A 25,943-nucleotide genomic window follows, 5' to 3' on the forward strand; every position below is an offset into this window, starting at 1 on the left:
TAAGATCACATCAGCGCTGGATAATTGCCCAGAGAACGCAGTGTGCGCACACGCACGCACGCGCGCGCGCACACACACACACACAAATTCTGTTTTTTTTAAAAAAAAACTAAAATGTAAGCATCTTAATGGAACTTTAGGGAAGCAAGGTCTTTTACTTAGGAATAGGCTTCAGAGGTAGCAAGAGAAATAATAACAGTTACTCAAAGAAATATAAGTTTATTTTTCTCACACAACACTAAGTCTCAAGGAGTCAGTCTAGGAATGGTATAGCAGTTCGGTGATATAATCAGAGTCATGGGCTCTTTCTAGCTTTCTGCTCCATTTACATTCAGTATGTTGGACTTTATTTCCATGCTCATCAACACCTCACAGACCCAAGATGGCTGCTGCACATCCAGGCTAAAGTCTCTATTCCAGGCAAGAAGGAGAACTGGAAAAGGCAGCTTATAGCTCATTAGCTGAAACTGTGTCACATGGCTGCCCCTACATGTAAGAAAACTGGGCAATTGAATGTTAACTTTTACAGCTTCTCCAGGAGAGACAGGTGAAAAGGAAAGGGTTTAGAAATGGAGATTGTGTGAGCATATGAGCATACTAGGGCTAGTAAAGTAATGGTACTGTAATTAAATGGTAATTAATTAATTAAATGGTGTTGTAAATAGTTTATTTCCATATTTTAAATGTCACAGGTATTGTCTTTTATTTAGCATTCTGTCACTATTACATTTACCAGGACTTCTGCAATTTGTCTCCCAATATGTCCCCCGATTTTATTTTATTTTCTCCATAGATTAAGATTTCTTAGTGTGTTCATGTGTGTATTATTACTTTTTTTAAACAGTAGGACTCTTCAAGGACCTGGGTTTGCTAGCAGAGTAAACCTATTCAGAAATGGAGCAACACTGTTATGAGAATGAGAATGGTTTTCTCCACAGCCACCTGCCCTTTTAAATTCCAAGATTCATCCAGCTAAAAACTATCATCATTAACAATAAAACTTCCTTTTATAAAGGGAAAAAAAAAAAAAAAAAGATGCCGGGGAACTCAGCAAACATTTCATGCCTCTAAGAGACACCAGGTGGCAGTGCAGCGTAAGAAGTGAGTGGATCTAGTTGTATCCATACCTTGATTCCATCAAATTGAATAAATAAATATAATTTTTAAGTGTGTGCCTTATCCAGATCCTTGTGCCACCAGTTCATCATGGTTTCAACCTCCTTTCCAGAAATGAGCTATGCATGATGCCCTTTGGGTGACACACATTTCATTTGGCTTATTAACATAAAAATTCTCTTCAGATGGGAGATTGTTTACTGGAAACACAACTGTGTTGTCTAATGCAACATCACCCAAGGCATTTTAGGAAATGATGAGTTCACACCTTGATATTTGTGTCCACAACTCTGGATCATATGGGCCCTCCATGGGTAAATGTTTGTGGGGCAGAATGGCTTAGGCAAACTACCTACTTTTAAGGGTGAGGCTCTAAGGGCTAAAGCTGTATTCTTTTCTCCTCTAGGAATTTTGAATCCAAAGATAAAACAGAGACACATATGAAGAGCAAAGTCGCTTTTTCTTTTTTTAAAGAAAAGTATAGTGGCACTTTCATCTTCAAACATATATTCCTTTTTCTGAATCCACTGAGATTTCAGACTAAGCTATACACCTTCGTCTGAAATGATATAAACTGAGTTGCTAACACGGATGTTTACCTATGGACTAGCTGCTATTATTACTCAACAAATTAACTTACTGGGTTTGTGGTGTAGGGAGGAGGAGGTTTTTTTTTTTTTAAAAAAATCTTTCGCCTATACAATCAGGAAGCAAGCTGAAAAGGGTAAGTTAGCCTATTCATCTTGACAAGATATTCAGGACTGAACAGTGCCAAGCATAAGGGAAATCTAACTCTTTTCCTATGAATCCCAGAATTCTGCAGAAGATAAAGATGACTCACATACAGGAAAGTTCCTTAAAAGCATCACTTTATTTGCTATAAGAATATAATCTGGCCTGTCCATACAACCCATCATGCAAAAAATCATGGTAGGCATTTTACAAGCAATGCAGAATTTCAATACTTGTACATTTGCTCAATTAAAAATTAGCAAAGGCTGAAGAGTAACAGCTTGGGATAAAAGAATACAGAAGGAGTCAACTTTCTTCCTCAGGATCATGGCTTCCAATACCAAGGAGCACAGTCAAGAAAGCACAGCTGGGCTTCCCTGGTGGCGCAGTGGTTGAGAGTCCGCCTGCCGATGCAGGGGACACGGGTTCGTGCCCTGGTCCGGGAAGATCCCACATGCTGCAGAGCGGCTGGGCCCGTGAGCCATGGCCGCTGAGCCTGCGCGTCCGGAGCCTGTGCTCCGCAACGGGAGAGGCCACAACAGTGAGAGGCCCGCGTACCACAAAAAAAAAAAAAAAAAAAAAAAAAAAAGAAGTACAACTTTTGTTGGGAATGCAATGAATTTGAAAGTTCCATGTTTACTTGAATAGTAAATATTTGTATTAAAAATTGGAAAAGCTGTTTTTAGAAGTGCATTTCTTAAATATAATGATTATTATTAAACCGATATTCTCATTGGGGCAAGTCAGTTTCCAGGGATGAAAAAAGTGTCAATGGGAAGAATTTCATTTTTTTCTGAACGGGTAGCATCATTTTAACTTGGGTCCAATTTAGACTTTGAAAGATCTATACCAATAAAAGCCGCATGAGACAACCCTCTTACTGGTTTGCTGCTAGAGGCTGCATGGACTTCCAAATCCTGTGACTGATGGCTCTATAACAGAACAGCAAAGGGGAAACTCACGTATAGGCTTCACCGTGCCTTGGTGGAGTCAACAATGATAGCACCAGCCCTGAAGGCTTCATTCTGGAGACATATCCCACTGTGGCTGGTTAGTGCCCAGAGGCAGATGGGTGGGCCTCTCCCTCACTCCCTCTTCCCCTTGATTTATTTTCTGTTCCAGTTATGTGAGATGTTCTGAATCTTTTTCATTTTGATCCTCTGATCCAGCATCTTGTACCTTGCAGGATGCTCATCACTTTTCTTTGGGACCGAAGGTGCGTAGGCGCTAGATGCATAAGCAGGGTATTTAAAATGACGCAGAGGAGGCTTGGTGACTGCAGGCCATGCAAAGGAAGACAGACAACGGTTAGCCTCACCCACGACACAGTGCTCCTAAATCCTGGGGGTGACTTCCTGGCCCCCAGACCTGTTTGTTTTCTTTAAAACCAGGAAACAAACAGGGTTGAACTCTCACTAGAAATCTTATTGCAAATAGATGAATAAGCACATCATCACTTTGGTCATTCACTTAAAATAAATAAAGATAGGGCTTCCCTGGTGGCGCAGTGGTTGAGAGTCCACCTGCCGATACAGGGGACGCGGGTTTGTGCCCTGGTCCGGGAAGATCCCACATGCTGTGGAGCAGCTGGGCCCGTGGGCCATGGCCGCTGAGCCTGCGCATCCGGAGCCTGTGCTCCGCAGTGGGAGAGGCCACAACAGTGAGAAGCCCGTGTACCGCAAAAAAAAACAAACAAAAATAAATAAAGACAAATGTCTAGGAAAAAAAAATTCCTACAGATAGACAATGATGACCCCAGAATACGAAGGTTCTCTGACAATGAATGGATGGGGTTAAGGAAGTGAGAGGGAGCAGTGACGTCACTTTGGGAAATAAAGCAAACACAGGTGAGCACAGCCATCTCATTAATCAGCACTTAGCACTGTATGTAAGCTTTTAGGGTTGCAAAGTGGCACACAATCCCGGAGTGCTAATAAGAAGCACATCATTGAGAAAATATTTGCAAAGCACATGTATAAAGGTCTTGTACCCAAAATATGGAAAGAACTCTTAAAATCCAACAAAAGGAAACAAACAACCCAATTTAAATATATGCAAAGATCTGAACAGACTCCTTGCCAAAGAAGATATACATATGGCCAAAAAGCATAGGCAAAGATGCTCAACAATTTTTGTCACTTGGGAACTGAAAATTAAAACAACAGTGATATATACTACACACCTGTTAGGATGTAGTACTGCTGAATGAAAAAAAGCATATATACATCTAATCTTAATATTATAAAAACATATAACTGTGTGCATAGGAAAATCTGGGAGAACATACATTTAAACCATAGCCGTGATTATCTCTGAGTAGTAAAAACATGGCAATTTTATTTCTTTTTAATTGTTTACACTTTCTATTTTTTCTATGATGATCAAGTTTTAGTGATGTAACTTTTTAAAAAGAAACATACTACTAAAAATTTCTTCCATAGAATCAAGTATCGAAGCTATTCTACAAAACTATACATAATGGAAAGTCAGGAAAACTGAGTTTACTCTGCACTTTAGTCCGAGACCTTTCAGAGCACTCACAGCTGAGTATACTTTTCGCAGCCTAGAGATCAATATTCATTCACCGACTTGTTAAAGCACTTAACTGTGTGTCCTGCTGATACAACAATGAACAAAACAGGCAGAAACCTCTACCCTCGTGGGGCTTCCATTCCAGTAACCCCCTCTGAAACCTGTGACTTGCTTACAGAAGAAAAAGTGTTCAATCATAATAAGTAATGCTATTACTACAAGCTCTACACTATCCACACCTACTTTGCCTTTGGAGTTAGGCTAACACATAAGTTAAGATTTTCAGCAAATGGTCCTGTAGTGCCATAATAATGTATATGCAGATTTTAAAAAATATCTCAGAATGTTTAGTTCTGTTTCTTGGGGTAAACAAGGGATTGCAGCACAAAACACTCTAGGAACAAATATAAAAACAGTCCCGTTACCCTGGAGAATGGAGTAGAAACATGCGAGGGCTTCGAATTAAAAGCTGATGGTCCCCACACTTCTGGGCTAGCTGATTTACTGCTCTTTAAGTCACAGTCCCTCTCCATATTCATTCTATTTTCACTACTCAGCATGAACCCAGCCAAAGTATTATTGAATTTCCCACTTCTCAGCATGAAGAAACATTTACCGTTTGCTAGAATTCTGATCGTCAGAACGGAAGCTCTCCTTGCCACTGGAGTCGCTGCAAATAGAGTTGAATCCGCTGATAGAGATTGGCTCCCCACCGAGATTGCGGAAATACTTATATGCCTGCTGTCACCCTCACTCAAAATGTGGGAAAAAATAAAAATTCACACAGTGCTGTTTGTACGCATTGACTGCCTTTCCCCTCTACAGGGGAACAGGAAATGATGACAGGGCAAAAGAGCGGCACCTGGGATGAGGGCACGGAGGACCTTTCTTCCTGGGTGGTGCTGTGGCCGCTTAAGGACCCTTTCCTTTGTCTTTTGGCGATTCCTGAGATATTTCTGGAAGGAGATCTGGCCCTTTCCCTTTCGATGACTGGGTACCTCCCACAGCTGAACCCAGGCAGTAGCGTTACAATCCTCTTCTGCTCCCTCAACCCAAGCCCCTCCCCTCCCCAAGCAGAGAAGAACCAAATTGGGAACAGAATCCCCTCCCCTTCATATGCTTATCAACAAGTTGGACCCTTTTCCTCTTGGAGACACGTTCACAAAGTCTGCTCTTGTCTCCTAGAGCAATTTACTTGGAGAAAACGATCTCATTGGCTAACGAAGATTTGACAAAGACACGTTTCTCTGCACAGAGCCTGAACTTGGGAAAGTCATTCTCTATATTACTTTCAAATGTGCTTAGGAAAAGAAAAGTTCAAGACAAAAGCTGACACATCATCATCCTTTATTACACAATTACAATGTTTGTTTTTCATAGACGTTAACGCTCTTTTAGGAGTTTTAATCCTCATTTGTTTCAATCTTATCTTTTTCATAAACGCAGTTTCTCCCAAAGGTGTCTCTGACTTTCGCCCTTTCGTCTGCCATCACCAACTTTTTATTCTCTCTCTCTGAGGCCACTTTGCTTGGTGGCGACTTTTTTTTCCCATAGGAAAATAATGCATAGACTTATTCTTCTTCAGAAAATAGACTGCGATTTATTCATATATCAAATGTAACTGTGTTAAAGTTAAACTAGTATGTCCATGGCAGGACTTCTCAGAGACCTAAAGGATGGCGACATGTATCATGAATCCCTAAGAACAGCCAACAGCATGTGTTTTTCTCATTTTGATTAGGCCAAGGCACCCCCTTTATCAGGAGCATGTCACACTTTCGGAAAGACTGGTTTAATTCATTATCACTGTCGTTATCATGTCATAACATGTTGTATCTTATTAATTCGGTGTGCCCTGTTGTTTGCACTGACAGCAGGCAGAAGGAATGGTCACTAGTGCTCGACTAGTCTACGTGCACCCTAATTCCCGTGCAGTAAACCATGATCTGCATTAGAACCCAAATCTGTGTCTTCAATCCCCCACGGCTTCAGTGTGATCTTGCAGGGCCACTGCACAGCAGCAGCAACTGGGAAATTTCTGAATCTCTGCTGTAGAGGACTGCCTCCAAAGGCAGAAACTTGATTTACTCTTAGCTTCTGAATAAATTCTAATATTGGCACCTTTAAAAAAAAAAACAAAAGTGTTCTGCATGTGTTTTCTTCTCTTTCAAAGATAATGCCATAACATGATCTTTGGAAAAAACATTTCCACATGTAGATATTTTCTAACTGCATTTACACACACACACACACATACAACACAACACATACACTAACAAGATAAAAAACAATCATTTATTGCCTCATAAATGTTGTTTTACGTGAAGAACAAAATCCCACTGCCATACATTCCATTTCTAAAATAGTGTCTATTGATATCTGTCTGAAATTTGATGCAAAGTCCTTATAAAAATGCTCAAAAATCATCCATGAGTTTTGAATTGCAAGTGATTGATGTGTCAACATCCGTTCCACGAGGATAAAATGATACAAGAACTGAGCCTGTGATTTTCATTTCAGGATCCGTGATGGTAAAATAATGATAATATCTGACATACATCGTGTACTAGGCACAATGCTAAGAATTTAATGTGAACCAGCCTTTAATCTTCACTACAATTCAACAGGCAAGCACTGTTATCACCCCCCCCCCTTTTTTTTTTTTTTTGCGGTACGCAGGCCTGCCACTGTTGTGGCCTCTCCCGTTGCGGAGCACAGGCTGCGGACGCGCAGGCTCAGCGGTCATGGCTCAGGGGCCCAGCCGCTCCGCGGCATGTGGGATCTTCCCGGACCGGGGCACGAACCCGTGTCCGCTGCATCGGCAGGCAGACTCTCAACCACTGCGCCACCAGGGAAGCCCCGATCACCCCCTTTCTGAATAAGGAAACTGAGGCTTTTAAGTAACTTGCCAAAGTTTGAGTGAGGAAACTGAGCTTAAGTAACTTGCCAAAGTTTACACAGCTAGCATTGCAGGAAGTCTGGATTCTGGGTTCACATCCAAGTGGTCTAGCCTCAGACCTCACATATTTAAAATAACCCAGGACCAAAGTTCAGAGTAAGTTTTAATAACTACCATAATAAGTTAAAATAGTAATTCATTTATACTATCAATAATTTGAGTATACATCTGTGATATATGGGATTCTTGAATACCATTGTTAGTAGCCATAATCATACTTCCCCCAAAGCAAAAGCAAATCATTCCTCCTTAATACAATTTGTGTGGTAATGGCTCAGGAAGGAATTGCATAAACATCGTGGCTAACAGGTCTCTTAAATAGCTGCTTTTGTCTCTTCCCTCACCTACGTGGGTTTGGGATGGAACAGGTGTTCCAGAGGTCTAAGCACCAGAGACAAGCAAACAAGTCAGGGGAGCCCCAGGGTCTTGGGTGAAATTTTTAACTTGGTGGTTCTCACCCCTCACTGCATATGAGAACCACCTGGGGAGATTTTAAAACTCCTGGGTACCCCAGACTCATGAAAGCAGAATCTGTGTGGGGTTGGGCTGAGGCCTCAGGAGTTTCTAAAGCCCTTCAGATAATTCCACTGTGCCGGAGTTTGCAAACTACCGTTTCAGTCTCGCCAATCTTCCCCCTCCTTATCTTCACAAAGGGAACGACAGTGATAATATTTTGCACATACTGCAAGTGTTCTATAAATTGTAAAGAGCTAGTCAGGGCTCTTGCTATAGTTTGATCACAACGAACTGCCTGGCTGGTGAGGAGTCCTTTATGCATCAATTAAAGTTACCTGTGGTCTTCAAAATTAGGCTGTTTTTTTTTTTCTCTCCTACCCGCATAGTTTGTTCTTCCTGTTGGGTCTAACATGAAGACAAAAGCTCTGAGAAATGAAGAAACAAATGTTCTTTCTGTTGGAAAAAACAACTTTGATGCTATCACCTGAGGATTGTGAGGAAATCTGCAACACTCAGAGTCAGCGATCCTTCCTCAATATATTGAGCACTTGGAAAAGCAACGAGTAAGACCAAGAGGATGTTCCTGGTGTCTGACTAAGGCGTGAGAGCAAGAGTGGGTGCTTTGAAGTCGGAGAGACCTGGTTTTAAAGCCTCCTTCACCTCCCCCAGCTGTTTAGTCTTAGGCAAACACCCCCCCCCCCAAGTGTCACTTTTCCCCTCTGAATAACAATGTTACACACTTAACAGGGCTTCTTGGGAGGACTCAGTGAGATGGGGCTTGTGAACCATGTGAACCACAGTGACTGGCATAAAGAAGGCCTTCAGTTAAGGGCAACTTTTATTATTATTGTAGTGACAGTGACCATGTCCAGGGGAACTGCTGGTGGGTAAGGGGAGCTCTGGAAAGACTCTGGGACAGGCGCCACCATCCCCGGCAGCGCCGATCTTGAGCTGGTGGAAAGGATGTTGTTCACTCCTTCTGCCCTTTTTAGAGAATCGGCCTGACATCACTTTCACCCTCTGGATTTGTCTTCTCTCTGGACTCTTTCTAGCTTCTTCCTGGGACAACTTCTCAGAGCATCTGGAATTCCAAACCCGACTTATACCTGTTTCTGATTGAGGCAGCCACGCTAGCACATTTGGTATGAATTAACTGCGTTCTGAAGATAAGCTCGTGGGAAGACACGCAATCAGCCAAAAGACTCCTCTCACTAACATCAGCTCCACAGAGAGTGGAATCAAGACGGGTTCATCCCAGTCCCGAAGGAAGAAACACACCCTTTAAAATTAGCAGTTTGGCTGAATCGGTTTTCATAGCTGGTCTTTTCCTTAAAGGGCAAGTGGAAGATGTTCATTTGTCTCACCAGAACAGGAGACTTGGTCCTTGTTCAATATCTAGGCTTCCCAGCAAACAGTTTTAAAAATGAAAGTGAAGTATAACAACTTTTTGTGAACCCGGGGCTTTGCTGTTTAAGGAGCCCAGTAGCATGGCCTGTCTTCTGCGCAGTTCAGTGTCTTTATATCCATTATCTCATTTGTAGTCGCCCCTCACCCATCCTTGGAAGGGAGTCAGATTCAGTTCTTTCTCTGTCCCCATATGACTGGGACACATAATTTCAGTTTCCCATAAAAAGAAAAAAACAGATAGTAACACTCACTGCAGAGGCCTGAGAATGACAAGAAAGCAACGTATTAGAAACAGCCAGCACAGCGCTGACACGTAGGCAGCGTTCACCCAGTATCAGTTTCCATCCCTCTCCTCAGAGGCAGATCCTACATTTCAGGAATTATCTGGAAGATTTGCAATTGCCAGGAAAACTCAGCAGCAGAATACTTTCCCAGCTAGGGAACTGCTTTGTCTCCTCAAGACATGAAAGCGTTACATGAAGGCCACGCTGATAGGTCTTCCTTCCTTTTGCAGAAATACAATCTAGCGACATGAAGCCAGCCAGAAAATTACTCTTAAACCATGCACATTAGATGTAGTGCTGTCTAAGGTGAGGGTCTATTCTTAAACTCTTCAAGGTGTTGTTTATATTAAAACTAGAATACTTAAACCCAGCATCTACATTGGAAAAGACTGGTTTTCCAAGGACTCTTCCTCAAGAAAATGGGAATACTAACTAATCTACTGGTTCCATATCTGAAGCTTACAGAGCAAAAAGCACAGGAGACAGGAAGCTTGCTGTCTGAGAAGCTATCCAGAAAAAGGCCAGTTGACACTGCCTGAACCAAACCACTCCCTAGTGTGGAAAGATCACCTGAGCAGCATTTCCAGGTCCCCAGAGGAATACATGGCCACAGGGAAAAAAATAAACCACATAGTTTTATTGCCCTTCATCCAACCTGAAGCTGTTTGCTTCCACCTGCATTTCTCAACCCTGGATGCCCATCAGCTCACCTGGCAAGCTTCAAATTTACTGATTCCTAAGCCCCACCTCCAAGAGTCTTGAAAGTAATCTGTTATTTTAAGGTGAAGCCCAAGCAAGTATGTTTGTAACGCCCAGTGGTTCTAACTCGTAGCCAGGTTGAGAACCACTGGCTTAGGTGCCGAGTTTGTTTTGAGAATATGTCGGCTTATCCTTACGTTTCCAGGGATGCTTGGGGCAGCTGACAGGGTCTGGTCATTGCACACAGGAGTGGCCAACCCTTGGCCACATGCTAAGATCTGTGACAAGAATCAAATCCACGAAGATCTACTTTTGGGAGAGGTGGTGTGGTGTTGTGAGAGAAGCGTGGGTTTGGGGTGTCACAGAACTGGATTAAACTATTACCAGCTGTGAGATCCTAAGGAGATAATCTGTTTTGGGATTCAGGGTTTTGGGTTTGTTTTTGTTTTTTTCTGTAAAATGGGGAAAATGGTAACTTCTTTGCATGGTTGTTGTGAGGATTTTAAAGGGGCTATAACTGAGATAATGTAGGTATTGTACCTTGCAACCTCGCGGAGTGCCAGTATGTCGTAGGTGCTTGGTATGTGGCTACCATCATTACACAGCACAGGAGATGAAAGGTCATCACAAGGAGCCTTTTAATGGTGGCCTCCCTGGTGGATTTCTTATTATAGTATAGAAAAGTCATGTCATTCCCCGTACAAATGGATTTTACCACATGAAAGACCTCAGCACACAACGAAGAGATGAACTTAATGAATTTATTTGTGACTGTTTGGCAGAGAACACACCACTGTGATTCACAAAAGGCTAATTATCCAAAATGGGCATTTGTGGGGGAAAATTACATATATATATATATATATATATATATATGTTTGTTTTTCCATTCAGCTACCTACACTTTGCTGAAACCCAGTGCCATTTTAAGCAAAGCAGAATCATCTATCCCACATTCTAAACTATTTATACCATGTACAAATACTGAGCCTCATTCAATCACTTTGGGCTATTCCTAACCATGAGCTGGAACCCCCAGATGGGAAGTGTGGCTTAGATACCCAACCAGGATGGAAGGAGTTTCAGTCCCTGAACTCTAATCTTGACGTAATTAGGAAAATGACAAACAAATGACTTTTGATTCTTAAGACTCTTTGCATTTACTGTGCTGAGCCATAATAATTCTTTTTTTTTTTTTCTGTTTTATTTTTATTCGTTTTTATTGAGGTGTAGTTGATTTATAATATTATACTAGTTTCAGGTGTTCAATGTAGTGATTTAGTATTTTTACAGATTATAATCCATTAAAAGTTATTATAAGATAATGGCTATAATTCCCTGTGCTATACAATATATCCTTGTTCCTCATCTATTTTTTTTTTTTAACATCTTTATTGGGGCATAATAATTCTTTGAGTCACCTTCATTGGAAGCCATTCTCGAACCACTGATTCCCTGGTCTTTGAGATACCTCTTCCGTATGCTTCACCCTACAGATCACTGATCCTGGCTATAAACTTCATTAGGACGGGACAGGGTGTTATACACATTTGCATCCCCAGAATTTAATCCCGGTACTGATAACAGTTGGTGCCGAAAAATATTTAATGAATGAGTAAACTACTCGGCATCATACTCAGTAACCTTCATAAATCTCTCATTTACTAAAGAAGAGGGGAATCACTTAGAATACACACCAGCTGACACAGTTGACTAGAATCTACAAAACCTAATACTTCTCCTTTGCATCAGCAATGCCTTGACACCTAGATTTGTTGCCTGTGTTTGCTCAAAGAAGAATGTCGACAAGCTCCTTTCCTTTGAAGTTTCAAATTTGAGGCCTGAGCACTTTTGTTTTACACCAAAGCTATCACCTCAACTCAGGTCTTACTACTGTCTGGAGAGGCTGAGGCAGGTTTTCAAGTCTCTCTGACAAACAGGTGAAAGAGCAGGAGCAATTAGGTAAGGCTGGAAAATAAGCTCTTTTCTTATTCAAACAACTGCTAGCTATTAAATGCCCTGCGACCTTATGATTTAATGATTAATCATTTAATTTAATAAAAATATTATTTTAATTAATAAAAAAGAATAAGAAAGCCCTCCCTCAAGGAGAGGAACATCTTCAATTGAGTTCTTTGTTTTCATTTTGTTTCTCCTGGCAAGCACAAAGAACATGAGGCATGCTCTTTCAAAGGAGAAAAATATTTGGGAGATTACGCAAGCTAAGTCTTTTGTTCGATTTTTTTCATCCGTGTGTGCCTTTTTCCACGTGTGCATCTGAAGATGGGGAGTGTAAGGCCAAATCAGTAGCTCTGTCCTTTGCTCACACCAACTATGACCTCTGCCAGAAGAAGCCTGTAAAGTTAAATTTCTTTAGGGTTCTAGAGCTCTGAAGTGCTAAATCACATATAACAAATGTGTTTTGCTCTAGTCCATAGTAAGAATGACAACTGGCATCCCTTAAACTGAACTCAAGATAGAAGGCAATTGCAAAGAGACCACTCGTGGGAATCTTTACTTAAAATTAAGACAATGCAGGATCCCTCCACACCCCACAGTTGTGCCTGAAATCGGTACCTGCATAATTGTATTCTACCCCAGGCAGAGTACAACTGTGAAAGAAAGGCTGTTCCAGTGTGGACTGTTTGACATCAGTCTTTACCCCTGACAGTGAAACTCGAGCAAAGAGTACAGGATTGCCACCTGCTAACTTTGGGCAAGCTATTTATCTGAGTATGCCTCAGTTTCCTAATTTGTGAAATGGAGATAACAGTACCTTCCTTAGAGGGTTGTTGTGAAGATTAAACGAGATAATACGTGTGAAGAACCTAGCATTGTCCCTGATATTTGATAGATGTGCAATACATACCAAAGTATTTACTGTTAAAAACCTGTATTAGGAAGATCAGAAGTTACCATTTTTGAAGTTAATCACTCAGTAACTTACAATACACATAATATTTTGTTTTTGTAAAAGCAACATAAGCTTCCTAATGTCTTCAGACCTCAGGGCTGGTCAGTTCTCTTCTGAGGAATCCTCTGAATGGATGTTTTATCCGTAGTCCCCTAGAACAGGACACACAAAAAATGTCATTGCAAGCCAGCTGGCATCTCAACGCACCAACTCTTTCTACATCAGGCAACGGAGATTAGCAGCAGAGCTGCATCTATTGCCAACACTACCGTGCAAGCCAGAAGCTGCACACACAGGAGCAATCCGCTATCTGCAACAGCGAATGACTACGGTACTGTACCTTTCCATCTAACGATCACTTCGGAAAAGTGACGTGACCGAGGCGCTGGGGGCATCTGCTCAGAAGCCACTGACTAGTCTCCATCGTTAGAAGTCATGATTGGAAGTAAAGCTCTGGGCCACTCCTCCAGCGAGAGCCAACATTGGCTCAGCTCTCCATCATTTATGGCCCGCCCATGAGCTTAACTGCGTTCACAAACCTCATAGGGCACACTTGAAGTTGGCACTAGAAAAAAATTGTCTGCAGGTGCTATTACTTTACCATCTAAGAGTCACTTTGCTATGGGCGTGCAAGGAATCAAGGTGATGTCCTCAGAGCAGTTTCCTGGTGCTGGCGTGTCAGGAGAAAGCTTTGATAATTTTGGAAACCACACAAGCAGTTCTTTAATGAAGTGGTCTCTGGTGGCTTCAGGACTGACACATGTGACAAACAAAACTGTCTCGGAAGACAGTCACAGATTTTTCACTAGGAAATTCTTTAATATATAATATTTGAGCAAACAGAAACTATAATTAATAATATAACAAATACCCAGGTACTCTCTCAATACAGTTTAAGCAGATCTTAACATTTTGCATATTTGTTCAAAAATTTGTTTAAAGAGATTAAATATCAAGGTAGAATTTAAGTACCTAATATACCCTTCCCTTCCCCCCACAAAAAAACATCCAGAATTTGATGTTTATTATTCCTGTTCATATAGTCGTTCAATTATTGCATCTCTATGCAACCATAAAATATCTACTTTTATTTTTGCTTGTTTTTAAAAGATAATACAAATTGTGTTAGATGGTATAAATCTTATTGAAACTTGCTTTTCTTGCCCAACATTATGTTGAGCATTGTTTGCAATAGCAAAAAAGAGGAAAACCACCATCAACAGAAAAATGATTAAACATCCTGTGGCACATTTATATAATAGGATATTGTACAGATGTTAAACTGGATGATGCTTTTCAAAGAACTAGCTTTATATTTTGCATGGAATTTCTTCTGCCATACATTAGCAGACTTTCTGGGAGTTTTTCTTAAAAGTGTTTCTTTTAAAAGAAGGACAGGGTTGGATTTTGGTTTTTTTATCCAAATTTCTGTATTTTAAGAGCAGAGTTTGAGCCATTTGCAATTATTCTTATTACTGATAGTTTTGGACTTGATTCTGCTCTCTAATTTTATAATCATTCTTTATTCCTTGCTTCTTTTTTTTTCCTTTCTGCCTTCTATCAAGTAGATACATTTTCTGTATTCCCTTTCTTTGTTGTTGTTCATTTGCTGACTTAGATGCTATAGGTTATATTTCTATTATTTTTACTGATGATCCTTTGTGTTGCAAAAAAAGTTACAAAATTACAAAGCTCTGCCCGAAGACAGAATAGATCTTAGCATTCCTTAACTCCCTCTTAAATATCCCCTCTTCCATCTATAGCTTCTGTTTCCTATTTTAACGCAAAAAATATGGACATTATTTTTATGGTGACTAGTTACTCACATTTACCAACATGCTTTATTTACTTGTGTGCTCACCATTAATTCCTGTCTCTCACACTTTGCTTTTGGGTTCACCTTTCTTCCTCTTGAGGTATGTCCCTTATACTTCTTTTAGTGAAGTCTGGAGTGCTAAATTATGTCATGGTAAACCTAAAATGTTTTTACTTTGCCTTCATTCATAACTAATAATTTAGCTATTTTAGCTATTATATAATGCTTTATTTTCCCTCAGCCTATGAAAGATATATCTTCATTGTCTTTTGGCATCTGCTGTTGCTAACGCAAATTTTGCTGTCAGTTGGTTGTCATTTTATTACAGGCAACCTGCTCGCAGCTCCCTTGAACATAACCAGCTTCTTATAGCATTTAATATTTTCTCACCCTTGACATAATTTGGAACAATCTCACACAATGCACTTAGGTATGTGTTTGGTATTACTTAGGTATGGCAAGTGAGGTGCATTTACTGTCTAGGAATTTGAGCCTTTGGAGCTGTTTATCTATCTTCCATGCTCTTTCATTTTCAAAATTGAGATATAATTCACATACCATATAATTCACCATTTGAAGTGTACAGTTCAGTGCTTTTTATTTTATTCACAAGGTTGTGCAATCATCACCAATTTATTTTATTTTATTTTATTTTTTTGCGGTACGCGGGCCTCTCACTGTTGTGGCCTCTCGCGTTGTGGAGCACAGGCTCCGGACGCGCAGGCTCAGCAGCCATGGCTCACGGGCGCAGCCGCTCCGCGGCACGTGGGATCCTCCCGGACCGGGGCACGAACCCGTGTCCCCTGCATCGGCAGGCGGACTCTTAACCACTGCGCCAGCAGGGAATCCCTCTCCATACATATTTTAAGATGTTTTGTTCTAGTTCTGTAAAAAATGTCATTGGTAATTTGATAGGGATTGTGTTGAATCTGTAGATGGCTTTGGGTAGTATAGTCATTTTCACAATATTGATTCTTCCAATCCAAGAACATGGTATATCTCTCCATCTGTTGTGTCATCTTTGATTTCTTTCATCAGTGTCTTATAGTTTTCTGAGTACAGTTCTTTTACCTCCTTAGGTAGGTTTATTCCTATGTATTTTATTCTTTTTGTTGCAGTGGTGAATGGGATTGTTTCCTTAATTTCCCTTTCTGATCTTCGTTGTTAGTGTATAGGAATGCAAGAGATTTCTGTGCATTAATTTTGTATCCTGCAACTTTACCAAATTCATTGATTAGTTCTAGTAGTTTTCTGGTGGCATCTTTAGGATTTTCTATGTATAGTATCATGTCATCGGCAAACAGTGACAGTTTACAAAACATTTTCTTCACCAATTAAAAAAAATCCCATACCCATGAGAATTCACTCTCCATTCTTCTCCCTCCCCAGGCTCTAGTAACCACTAGTCTACCTTCTGTCTCTATAGATTTGTTTATTCTGCATATTTCACATAAATGGAATCATACAATATGTGGCCATTTGTGTCTGGCTTCTTTCACTTGGCAAAATGTTTTCAAGGTTCTTTCATGTTGTAGACTGTATCAGTACTTTCTTCCTTTAGTACGGTCAAATAATAAGCTATTGTATGGATATACCACATTTTGTTTATATATTCATCAGTTGATGGGCATTTAGGTTGTCTCCAGTTTTTGGCTATTATGAGTAATCTTGCTATGAATATTTGTGGACAAGTTTTTGTGTGAACATATGTTTTCAGTTCTCTTGAGAACATACCTAGGAGCAGAACTGCTGGGTGTTATGGTCACTCTATGATTAACATTTTAAGGAACTGCCAAACTGTTTTCCAAAGTAGTTGCACCATTTACATTCCCATCAGCAATGTATGGTGGTACTAATGTTTCCACATCATTGTCAACACTTGTTATTATCCATCTTTTTTATTCTTGCCTTTCTAGTGCACGTGAAGTGGTATCTCACTCTGGTTTTGATTTGCATTTCCCTAATGACTAATGATGTTGCGTATCTTTTCACGTTCCATTTGCCTATCTTCTTTGGAGAAATGTTTCTTCAAATCTTTTGCCCACTTTTTAATTGTCTTGTTTGTCTTTTTATTGTTGAGTTATAAGAATTCTTTACATATTCTGGATACTAAATCCTTATCAGATTTATGGTTTGCAAATATTTTCTTTCATTCATGAATTTTCTTTTAGTTTTCTTGATAATGGAACATTTTTAATTTTGATGAAGTTGTATTATTAATTTTTCTTTGGCAGCTTGGGCTTTCAGTATCATATCTAAGAAACCGTTGTCTAATTCAAGGTCATAAGGATATTTTCTTCTAAGAGTTTTATGGTTCAAGCTCTTTCTTTTCTTTTTTTATATGGTTCCATCTGTACAATATGTTTGGTATAAAGTCCTAAGGACTACCTTCAACATTAATTCTCTTTTCAGCTGTGTTCTACCTTGAGTTTATACCACCAAATGTGTTTTTCTTTGTTTTTAAAAAATCCCAATGACTATATGTTTGTTTGCTTTTTTAAAATTATTATTAATTAATTTATTATTTATTTTTGGCTGCATTGGGTCTTTGTTGCGGTGCACGGGCTTCTCATTGTGGTGGCTTCTCTTGTTGTGGAGCACGGGCTCTAGGCGCACGGGCTTCAGTAGTTGTGGCTTGCATGCTTAGTTGCTCTGCAGCATGTGGGATCTTCCCAGACCAGGGCTCGAATCCATGTCTCCTGCATTGGCAGGCGAGTTCTTAATCACTGCGCCACCAGGGAAGCCCTGTTTGTTTGCTTTTTAACATTTCAGATTTTGGATTGCTTCTTTTGCATATCTCTGTTCTTGTTTGGCTTCAGCATAATTTTCCTTTATTGGTTTTAAAGGATTTTTATTCCTCCGTTTGGCTCTTTGAGTATCCTAAGACATATTTTAAGTCGCTTGACAGCCTGCACCAAGAGCTTGTGGTAGAGGCATGTGCACTGTGGGAGGTAACGTGTGGCGTTCGTGAGGTCACAAGGAGAAACAGCGGGCTGGCTGTCATTACGAATGACGTGGAGGGCGTCTGCTAAACAAAGCATGGTTTATTATGTCAAGTGTTTTGAGAACGACCCACTCCACCTCCACAGGCTTTCAAGTGGTTGGAACTCAGATCCTGACACCCAATTTGGGACCACTTTAGACTGCAAAACTAAGGGCAAAGACAGGGTGGCTGAGACTCTGACTCAGAGGTCTTAGAATCCCAGCAGGCCAGCAATAGGTCCCTGGCATAGCAGGGGGGAACCAGGTTAGGTCTGCATGTTCGTGCAGATGTCCAGTATGTCAGTGGTCCCACCTGACCCAGGAATGTTATGACTTTACAAAGAAGAGCAAACACCATCACTACACACTGAAGTTGTTGGGTTTAGAAATGTTTTCCTCATGATGACTATAATCCTAAGAGCACAATAACCACAAACAGGGACAAGATGAAATGGGCTTCCAGAGACTACAGAGCAAGGTCTACTCAGTACTAAAAAACAGTCAGTATAGTTGTATAGTTATAGTTGTATAGCTGTAAGTTAGTATAGTTGATACAAATCCAATTTCCAAGATGAGCCTTCTTCTGAGGACGGCTGCTTTCTATCTAGTCATAAATTAAATTGGATAATGCTCACTCACACACCAGGGCACCCGGCCTCATAAACATTTATGAGCACAAAATATGTGCTCGTCACCTCAGCAGGCACTGGGACAAAAAAGAATAAGACCGTCCCTACCCTTGAAAAAGCCACCGATCAATGGTTAAAGGACTTATAAGCAAATAATTATACGTCAGCATTAATTCTACCTAGATAGTTTGGAGAGACTGCAAAGAGAAATTAACCAGGGTAGAAAAGGGTAAAGACTGTTCTAGGCAGAGTGAGAGGCAAGTAAGTTCAGGGGCTACTCAGTGGACACTGAGTCCAGCTGTTGGACTGGGGTAGGGACACTGCATTAAGTTGAGGCTGAAAAGGCAGATGGACATAGATTATATTTCAGCTAATCTAAGATGCCACTGATTATAAAGTGAAATATTATTTCATGTACAACCAAGAAAAAAATGCTGTTAATTCAATTATAACACCCCATTGCTTGCAAAACATTCCTATTTCAGAGTAGCTACAATGCAAGTCACTGTCCCTCTTTGAATGGATGAAACATGGAAATTCCCCAAAGAAACAATGTAAAAGATAAATTAACATTAGAAAACATAGTCTTTTAAAGATAAACTAAATGCAAACAAAATATGAATATAATTTTTCTTATCAAATTAGTGAAGTATCAATGTTAGCAGTACAAGAGCAAAGTGAAATGGCAAACTCATTGCTAAAAGTATAAAATAATACTACTTTTCTGGAAATCACTTTGACAATAATGGGTCAAGAACCTAAGTATGTACATACTCTTTGAGTCAGTAATTGTACCTACAGGAATCTGTCCTAAATCCATATTTACAGACTCAGAAGACGACTTATGTACAAGAACGTAAAGTTATTAATGATAAAAAAGGCAAGCTATATAAATGTCAGATTATTAATGAATACAGTCGGCCCCTTGTATCTACAGATGTGGAACCTGCAGTTATGGAGGGTTAACTGTGGGTGACTTGAGTATCCATGGATTCTGGTATTTGTGGGTAGTCCTGAAACCAATTCCATGGATGCTGTATATAAATAAATTGTGGCATAATCATATGAAATGTTAGTCAATCGCTGAAATATTTTTAAAATATTTTAATAACATGGGGGAAAGCTCATAATGTAATAGTAAATTTTAAAAGGGAGGAAACAAAACTCCATGTAGAGTATAATCTCAATCTAGGGAAAAAAAGGTATTTAAGAAACACTGGAAGGAGAGGTAATCTTGATTAGCTCTGAGTGGTAGCATTTTGGCAACATCTTTCCTTCTTTTAATTTGTATTGTTTTTCGATTTTTCTACAACGTCCATATTTACCTGTTATAATCTCTCCTTCCCTCCAAATAAATGTGTTTTTCCAAGTTTTACTTGGAACCTAATTTGCATAGAGGATGTAAGCCTATGCGTGGAGACAGTGACCAATAGGTACCTCTCATATTAAATAGTGATTACACAGGATTGTCATGAATGCTTAAAATTTTCTAGTAAATGTTAGATAGGATCCAGTACAGATCGTCCATGACCTCCTTATTTCTCAATAGTAGATACTCGCTATGAGCACCCTCTATGAGTCAGTACTATGTTAAATTGATGAGTATTGTTTCTAATTCTTATTATCATGCAGACAGATGAGAAAACAGAAGCTCCAAGAAGCTGAATAAGTGTAGTGAGCCTGCACAGTGTGAACACGGCAAAGCTGAGATTTGAACCCAAGTCTCTCTCTCTCACCAAAAATTCATTCTTCCCCCTGTGCCACCTGCCTCTCAAAGAAATACTTGCACAGCATGTCCCGATGAACCTTAAGGAAGATCAAGATTCTACTCTTTCCATCAGTGAGCAGGAGAGATTGTGAACCAACTATGAATATGTTATGTCCATTCTTGGGAGAACCTTACAAATGTGGATGACAGAGACAAAGCCCTCTGATAACATGGGGTCAACAGGATACACAAGGGGCCAGATTCCCCACTTATCAACTGCTAAACTCAACTCCTGAGAAACGGGTCCTCTCTGCTGTCTGTGATCAACTAAGATCATGAAGCAACGATATTTACCCACCTGGCAAGGTAAGGCGACTAGTGGAGCTAGTGCTTGGGGCTGGTGAGCCATGAGAATGCTGCTTTGTGCCTGTAAAGAGGAAAGAGAGGATGAGAAAGAATAGGATTGTGGACAGACTTTTCAGACCGGTAAATGCTCACGTGCAATGTTATCAAATGATCCATGAGTTTGGGTCTGAAGACAACATTGAGAAGAAGGTTGGGTGAGGGTGTGGGAGCAAAGCAGGGCATAGTCCATGGTCCAGAAAAGCCAGGAGCACAGCCTTTACCTCTGTGCGTGTGATGGTTCTCGGTCTCCAGACTGGTCTGAGCAGGCGTGCACTTTAGGATCACCAGGGAAGCGTTCTAAATATGCAGTTACCTGAGCGCCACACCCAGAGATTCTGTGTTCATTGTACCGGGCTGGAGCTCTGGCATCCGGATTTTCAAAGCCCACCCCAGGTGATGCTAATGTGCATCCAGAGTGGAGAACTGCTGCTGTGAAAGGGAAAGTTCTGGATTTAGAAGTGAGAAGTCAGGGGTTTGTCTGCTTTGTCCCTATAGCCTTTACTCCCTATTGGACCTCAAGCAACAAACTTGATTTCTCTGGAACCTCTGAAGAGCTGTGAAGATGAAGTCTTCATCTGCAAAACGAGGGAAATGACAACAACTACATCCAAGTGTTCTGGAGAGAAATAAAGGAAGCGAGGTGAATTGTTCTGCAAAAGAACATTTACACATATGTGTGTGTGTGTGTGTTTGTATATATATAATATATGCCTATACACACATACACGTATATAGTATTTTATACCTCAATATATGTATACACATAAAATGCACATACACATATATACATATATATTTTATCTATAAATGCAAATATTATTTGTTTATTCATTCGTTTCTTCGTTTATTTGGCCATACAGAGTGGGGCAAAAGAGGCCTGAAGGCCAGAATCCAGCAACATGACAAATGCCTGGAGTCTGAGCTGGCAGAAAAGCAGACAGAATTCTCAGGCAGAGGGTAGGCATGATTTAACGTCAAGTTATTTGTCACAAGTCCCCTGAACCTACACAAACTTTTTGTAAAGTCTACTTTCCATGCAGAGGCCTGGCGTGAGTGGAGGTTGTGCTAGTCTGAGTGAACACAGTCATGGGTAAAGATAACAAGAGGACACACTGACTGATCTCGGCATCAGATGAAGCAGGAACTTGGGGTCCAGGCGAGGGATAAGCTTTCCCAACCCCAGAATACCTGGTGAGATGTGAAGATATACATAGGGATGGTGTTTGAGACTGTTCCATTTTAGTCTTAAAGAACAGGGTACTACCCTTGACATTCTGTGTTACTGTTAATTATTATTATTATTATCATTATTATTAGCAGTGGAAGTACCGTTAATAGTGTTAGTCATAGTAGTAATAATAGAGAACACGAAATTAATCCAAACACCTCAGACCCACAAAAACTGTTAATTTGCACGAGGTGAGAGAAGTGATATCTGGCAGAACTTTTAGGTCTTCATTTTCCAGATCTTATAGATGCCCTGAATGTAAGAGTTGGGTGATTTTTATAAGTATGGCTTCCAGGGTCCTTTGCTGACCCACTGAAGGGGAACCTCCAGGGAATTGAGCCACAAGTTTGCAGGTCAACACGTACCCCAGGTGAGCCTAATGATCATCCATCAAACGGGGTGCTCAGACACTAGAGGTAAAGAGATTTACCCAGGGCTTCCCTGGTGGCGCAGTGGCTGAGAGTCCGCCTGCCGATGCAGGGGACACGGGTTCGGCCCCGGTCCGGGAAGATCCCACATGCCGCGGAGCGGCTGGGCCCGTGAGCCATGGCCACAGAGCCTGCGCGTCCGGAGCCTGTGCTCCACAGCGGGAGAGGCCACAACGGTGAACGGCCCACATACCGCAAAAAAAAAAAAAGATTTACCCAAAGTGATAAGTGGGGTCCGGGCCAGGGCTGCCTCACTGCCCAGCTCCAGGGGGTGCCACTCATACTGTACCCTACAGGAAGGATGCTGGACCTGAGTATGTACCAAGCCAGCCCCGATCAAGGGCACTACCAGGGTGCAGATCCATAGCCGTTCCTGACCCACCAGAAACAACCTGTATCCCACTGGATCCGCCTCCACGGTGGGGAAGCCAATGATTCAAAGTGTTTATCCCTCCACTCACGGGATGTTTCACTTGTCTCACTGTCCCCTTTGGATAGGGTTTCTCTCGACAGATGCACACTGATATTTTGTCACATCATTCTTTGCTGTCCTGTGCAGCATCCCTGGCCTCTACCGCTAGGTGTCAGCAGCAAACCCCTCCTCACCCCCCCACCAAGCCCCCCACCGTCGTGATAATCAAAAATGTCCTCCAGACACTGACAAATGTCCCCTAGGAACAAAATTGCCCTCCGTTAAGAACCACTGCTTTAGGAAGGAGGCAGAGTTTAGGGTTTTTTATTCAGAGGTGTGACTCACAATTTGGCCACTTGGTCATTAGCATCAGTCACTGTCACATATCAGGCAGCTACCATGTTCTAGGCACCATATTAGTAATGGACAATTAAACGTACATTAGTTATCTTTTCTGATACTAACTCTCTGATGATAGAATGATTCCTAATTTATGGAATTTGGAGACAAAGTGTAAGTAATTTTCACAAAGTTACTGAATGTTGGGGGGCAAAATTTAAGCCAAGATCCTTCAGAGTTTAAACCTAGAGAAACTTTTCCCAATGACTCTTGCTATTTCTAGACCAATCCGTTATCCAGGTTTCCTTCAGGTGCCGTCTTCCTAAATTTGCCTACACATAAGAACTACCTGGGATTATTAACAAAAAGGAAAAAAACCCCAGATCCCCTAGCCCAGCCAAGCACTAGTGAGCCAGCATTTCTGGAGGGGCGTGGATCTTTCACAAGTGTCCCAGGTGATTCTGATCTTCAGGGAGGCTTGGAAAACCTTATGTGATAGAAATTTCCTTCTTTAACTGCTGGAAAATAGGGCACTCTGCTTTCCACAGATACCCTCATGAAGCTGAGAGATCAAATGTAATGTGACCTAAATGAGCACTTAAAAAACTGCAAAGCACTGAATGACGACAAGCTTTTAATGGTGTTACCTGTAGAAATAGTCACTATTGCCAGGTTATTTCATAGAAATGCTTGGCGCAATTAAAGTCACCTATCAAGGGACTTCCCTTGTAGCGCACTGCTTAAGAATCCACCTTCCAATGCAAGGGACAAGGGTTCGATCTCTGGGCCGGGAAGATCCCATATGCCGTGGAGCAACTAAGCCCGTGCGCCACCACTACTGAGCCTGCGCTCTAGAGCCCGTGCTCTGCAACAAAATAAGCCACCGCAATGAGAAGCCCATGCACAGCAACGAAGAGTAGCCCCACTCACCGCAACTAGAGAAAGCCCGCATGCAGCAATGAAGACCTAACGCAGCCAAAAATAAATACAAATAAAATAAATAATTTTTTTTTTAATGACCTATCATGAGCTTCCCAAAGCCTGAAGCTTGATGGATTTTTCTTGGGGCAGCTTTTCATTCCCTTGGTGTCTCCTTTGCAGATAGTGAATGAGACAGAAAACTCTGGGGGCCGTGGGTCAGTGGAAAAGCAGAGCTGCAAGCCCTCTACCAATGCGATTATTTTCTCTGCATGCTTGACGAAATGCCCAATATATCAGGAAAAGGGAGAAACCACGTGCACCTCTCCTAATCGTGAGTCACAAACAGGTAGCAGGCAGAGACGCATAAAATAAACCTGTTGGCAATTTCTCCAGACCATCAGGTGGCTCCATGGACCATTGGGGGTGGTTAGGCTCTGAGTCAGCCTCCCATGGGCTCCCTGTTAAGTCAGGTTGTGTCCCTGAAATCATCTTCCACTCCATAGCCACCAAATAACCTATCACTTTACTCAAAGTTCCGTTCGTGGGAATAATACTCAGCTTATCTAAGTTTCATTTTCTAAAACCCTTCACCCTCCCTTGCTCCCATTCCCAGGGAACACATCAGAAATTGAGCTGGAAGATCCATGTTCAGATCAGCTTTCAAACTGACCCCTACTGTTCCAGGCTGGTGGACACATAAACCTCACTCTGGGATTTATTATAGAAATCTACCTGGGATGCTGCTCTGTGAGTGACTCAGAATTCACTCTGTAAGTGCTTTTCAATCCTGGCTCCACATTAGGATGGTCTGGGGAGTTCTAAAGAAAATATGCTGATACCTGGGCCTCCCCCTAGATATGCTGTTTCACTGATCTGGGCCGGGGGCCGGGTGAGCCTGTCTGCAGCCAGGAGTGAGAAGCAGTGTACCCAGTGAATACCTGTGGAAGACATTTCTTTCAGCTGTAAGGGAAGTGTTCTTTCTTCTGAGGAACTGGCGTGCTTTATCCTCATGAATGATGTGAATCTTGTAAATGGTTTCTTTTCATTTTTATTTAGGTTTCCCGGAAACTCAGACCCAATTTATGATCTAATGCTGGGAACTGGGGAGGCCTATTCAGCCTGCATGACCGTACACTAACGTTTGCCCTGTTTGACTCAATCTACACGAGCTTGACTTCCTGCCTCTGGTTTTATTCTGCAGCCTTCATTTTTTAAAAGCAAATTGGTTATATTTATGTGATTTTAGACTTCTGAAATATTTTGTAAATGAGGTAAGGAAAATAAAAACATGAATAAACAACTACATCAGTGCTGACATTGTGCTAAGTTCCATTTTCCTCATCTATAAAAATTTAAAAACATCAATTTCAGGATGTCATTGTGAGGACCAAGTGAGAGAACTTAGCAAACTGAAGTGAGATAGAGTGTGTGTTATCAGTTTATATTCAAAAGAAAGGTGTGTGTGTGTGTGTGTGTGTGTGTACAGTAGCTAATATGTCATCTTTGGGAGAGAAGCACTTTAAGGTCACGCATTACATCGTCCTTGACCCAGAGCATGTGAATGTTCAAGGAGTAAACAACCCAATCAGTCAGCTCGGGGCAGAGATGTCAACACAGCAGCTTGTGTGACTGGAAGTATCTTTTGACAAACGAATAGCTTTCAGATATTTCAAATTAATGTCCTTGGTTGGTTCAGCTAAAGGGCAACAAATCCAATTCATCAGGAGTCTGGAGAAGAGGATGAAAGTGACAACCAAGGCTGCCTGCCTTGGGGCAAATACACACACCTAAGACTCAGGACGTGAGGGTAGCACTAAACCCAATGATCGGCAACTTGACCTCAATTAATTTCCCTCTGCAACGTAAGATTAGCACGGCCAGGCCCAAGCCTGCCGGAAAAGGTGATTTAAAAGCCCTTGAGACCTAGCGTCATCCTTAGTAAGGGTCCAACAATAGCAATGTTGTTACAACACAAG

The 25,943-nt window shown here is 41.2% G+C and overlaps 1 protein-coding gene across 5 annotated transcripts in view; it reads right to left on the reverse strand.

Annotated features, from left to right (window-relative positions):
- Positions 1 to 2,954: 2,954 nt before the first annotated feature.
- PDE1C (phosphodiesterase 1C) overlaps positions 2,955 to 25,943 on the reverse strand; it is a gene marked incomplete at both ends in the record, with an annotated part of 554,085 nt that continues 531,096 nt past the window's right edge. For 4 of the 5 annotated variants that reach the window (XM_082846111.1, XM_082846114.1, XM_082846113.1 and 1 more), the window contains 2 exons: positions 2,955 to 3,124; positions 20,593 to 20,661. In XM_082846111.1, the coding sequence (XP_082702237.1) occupies positions 2,955 to 3,124; positions 20,593 to 20,661 (239 nt within the window). Of the gene's footprint in view, positions 3,125 to 13,179; positions 13,252 to 20,592; positions 20,662 to 25,943 lie in introns of those variants that run through there. The other variant, XM_082846112.1, reaches the window with a different exon arrangement.

The sequence above is a fragment of the Leucopleurus acutus genome (assembly GCF_964270905.1).
Source record: "Leucopleurus acutus genome assembly, chromosome: 9".
Lineage (NCBI taxonomy): Eukaryota > Metazoa > Chordata > Mammalia > Artiodactyla > Delphinidae > Leucopleurus > Leucopleurus acutus.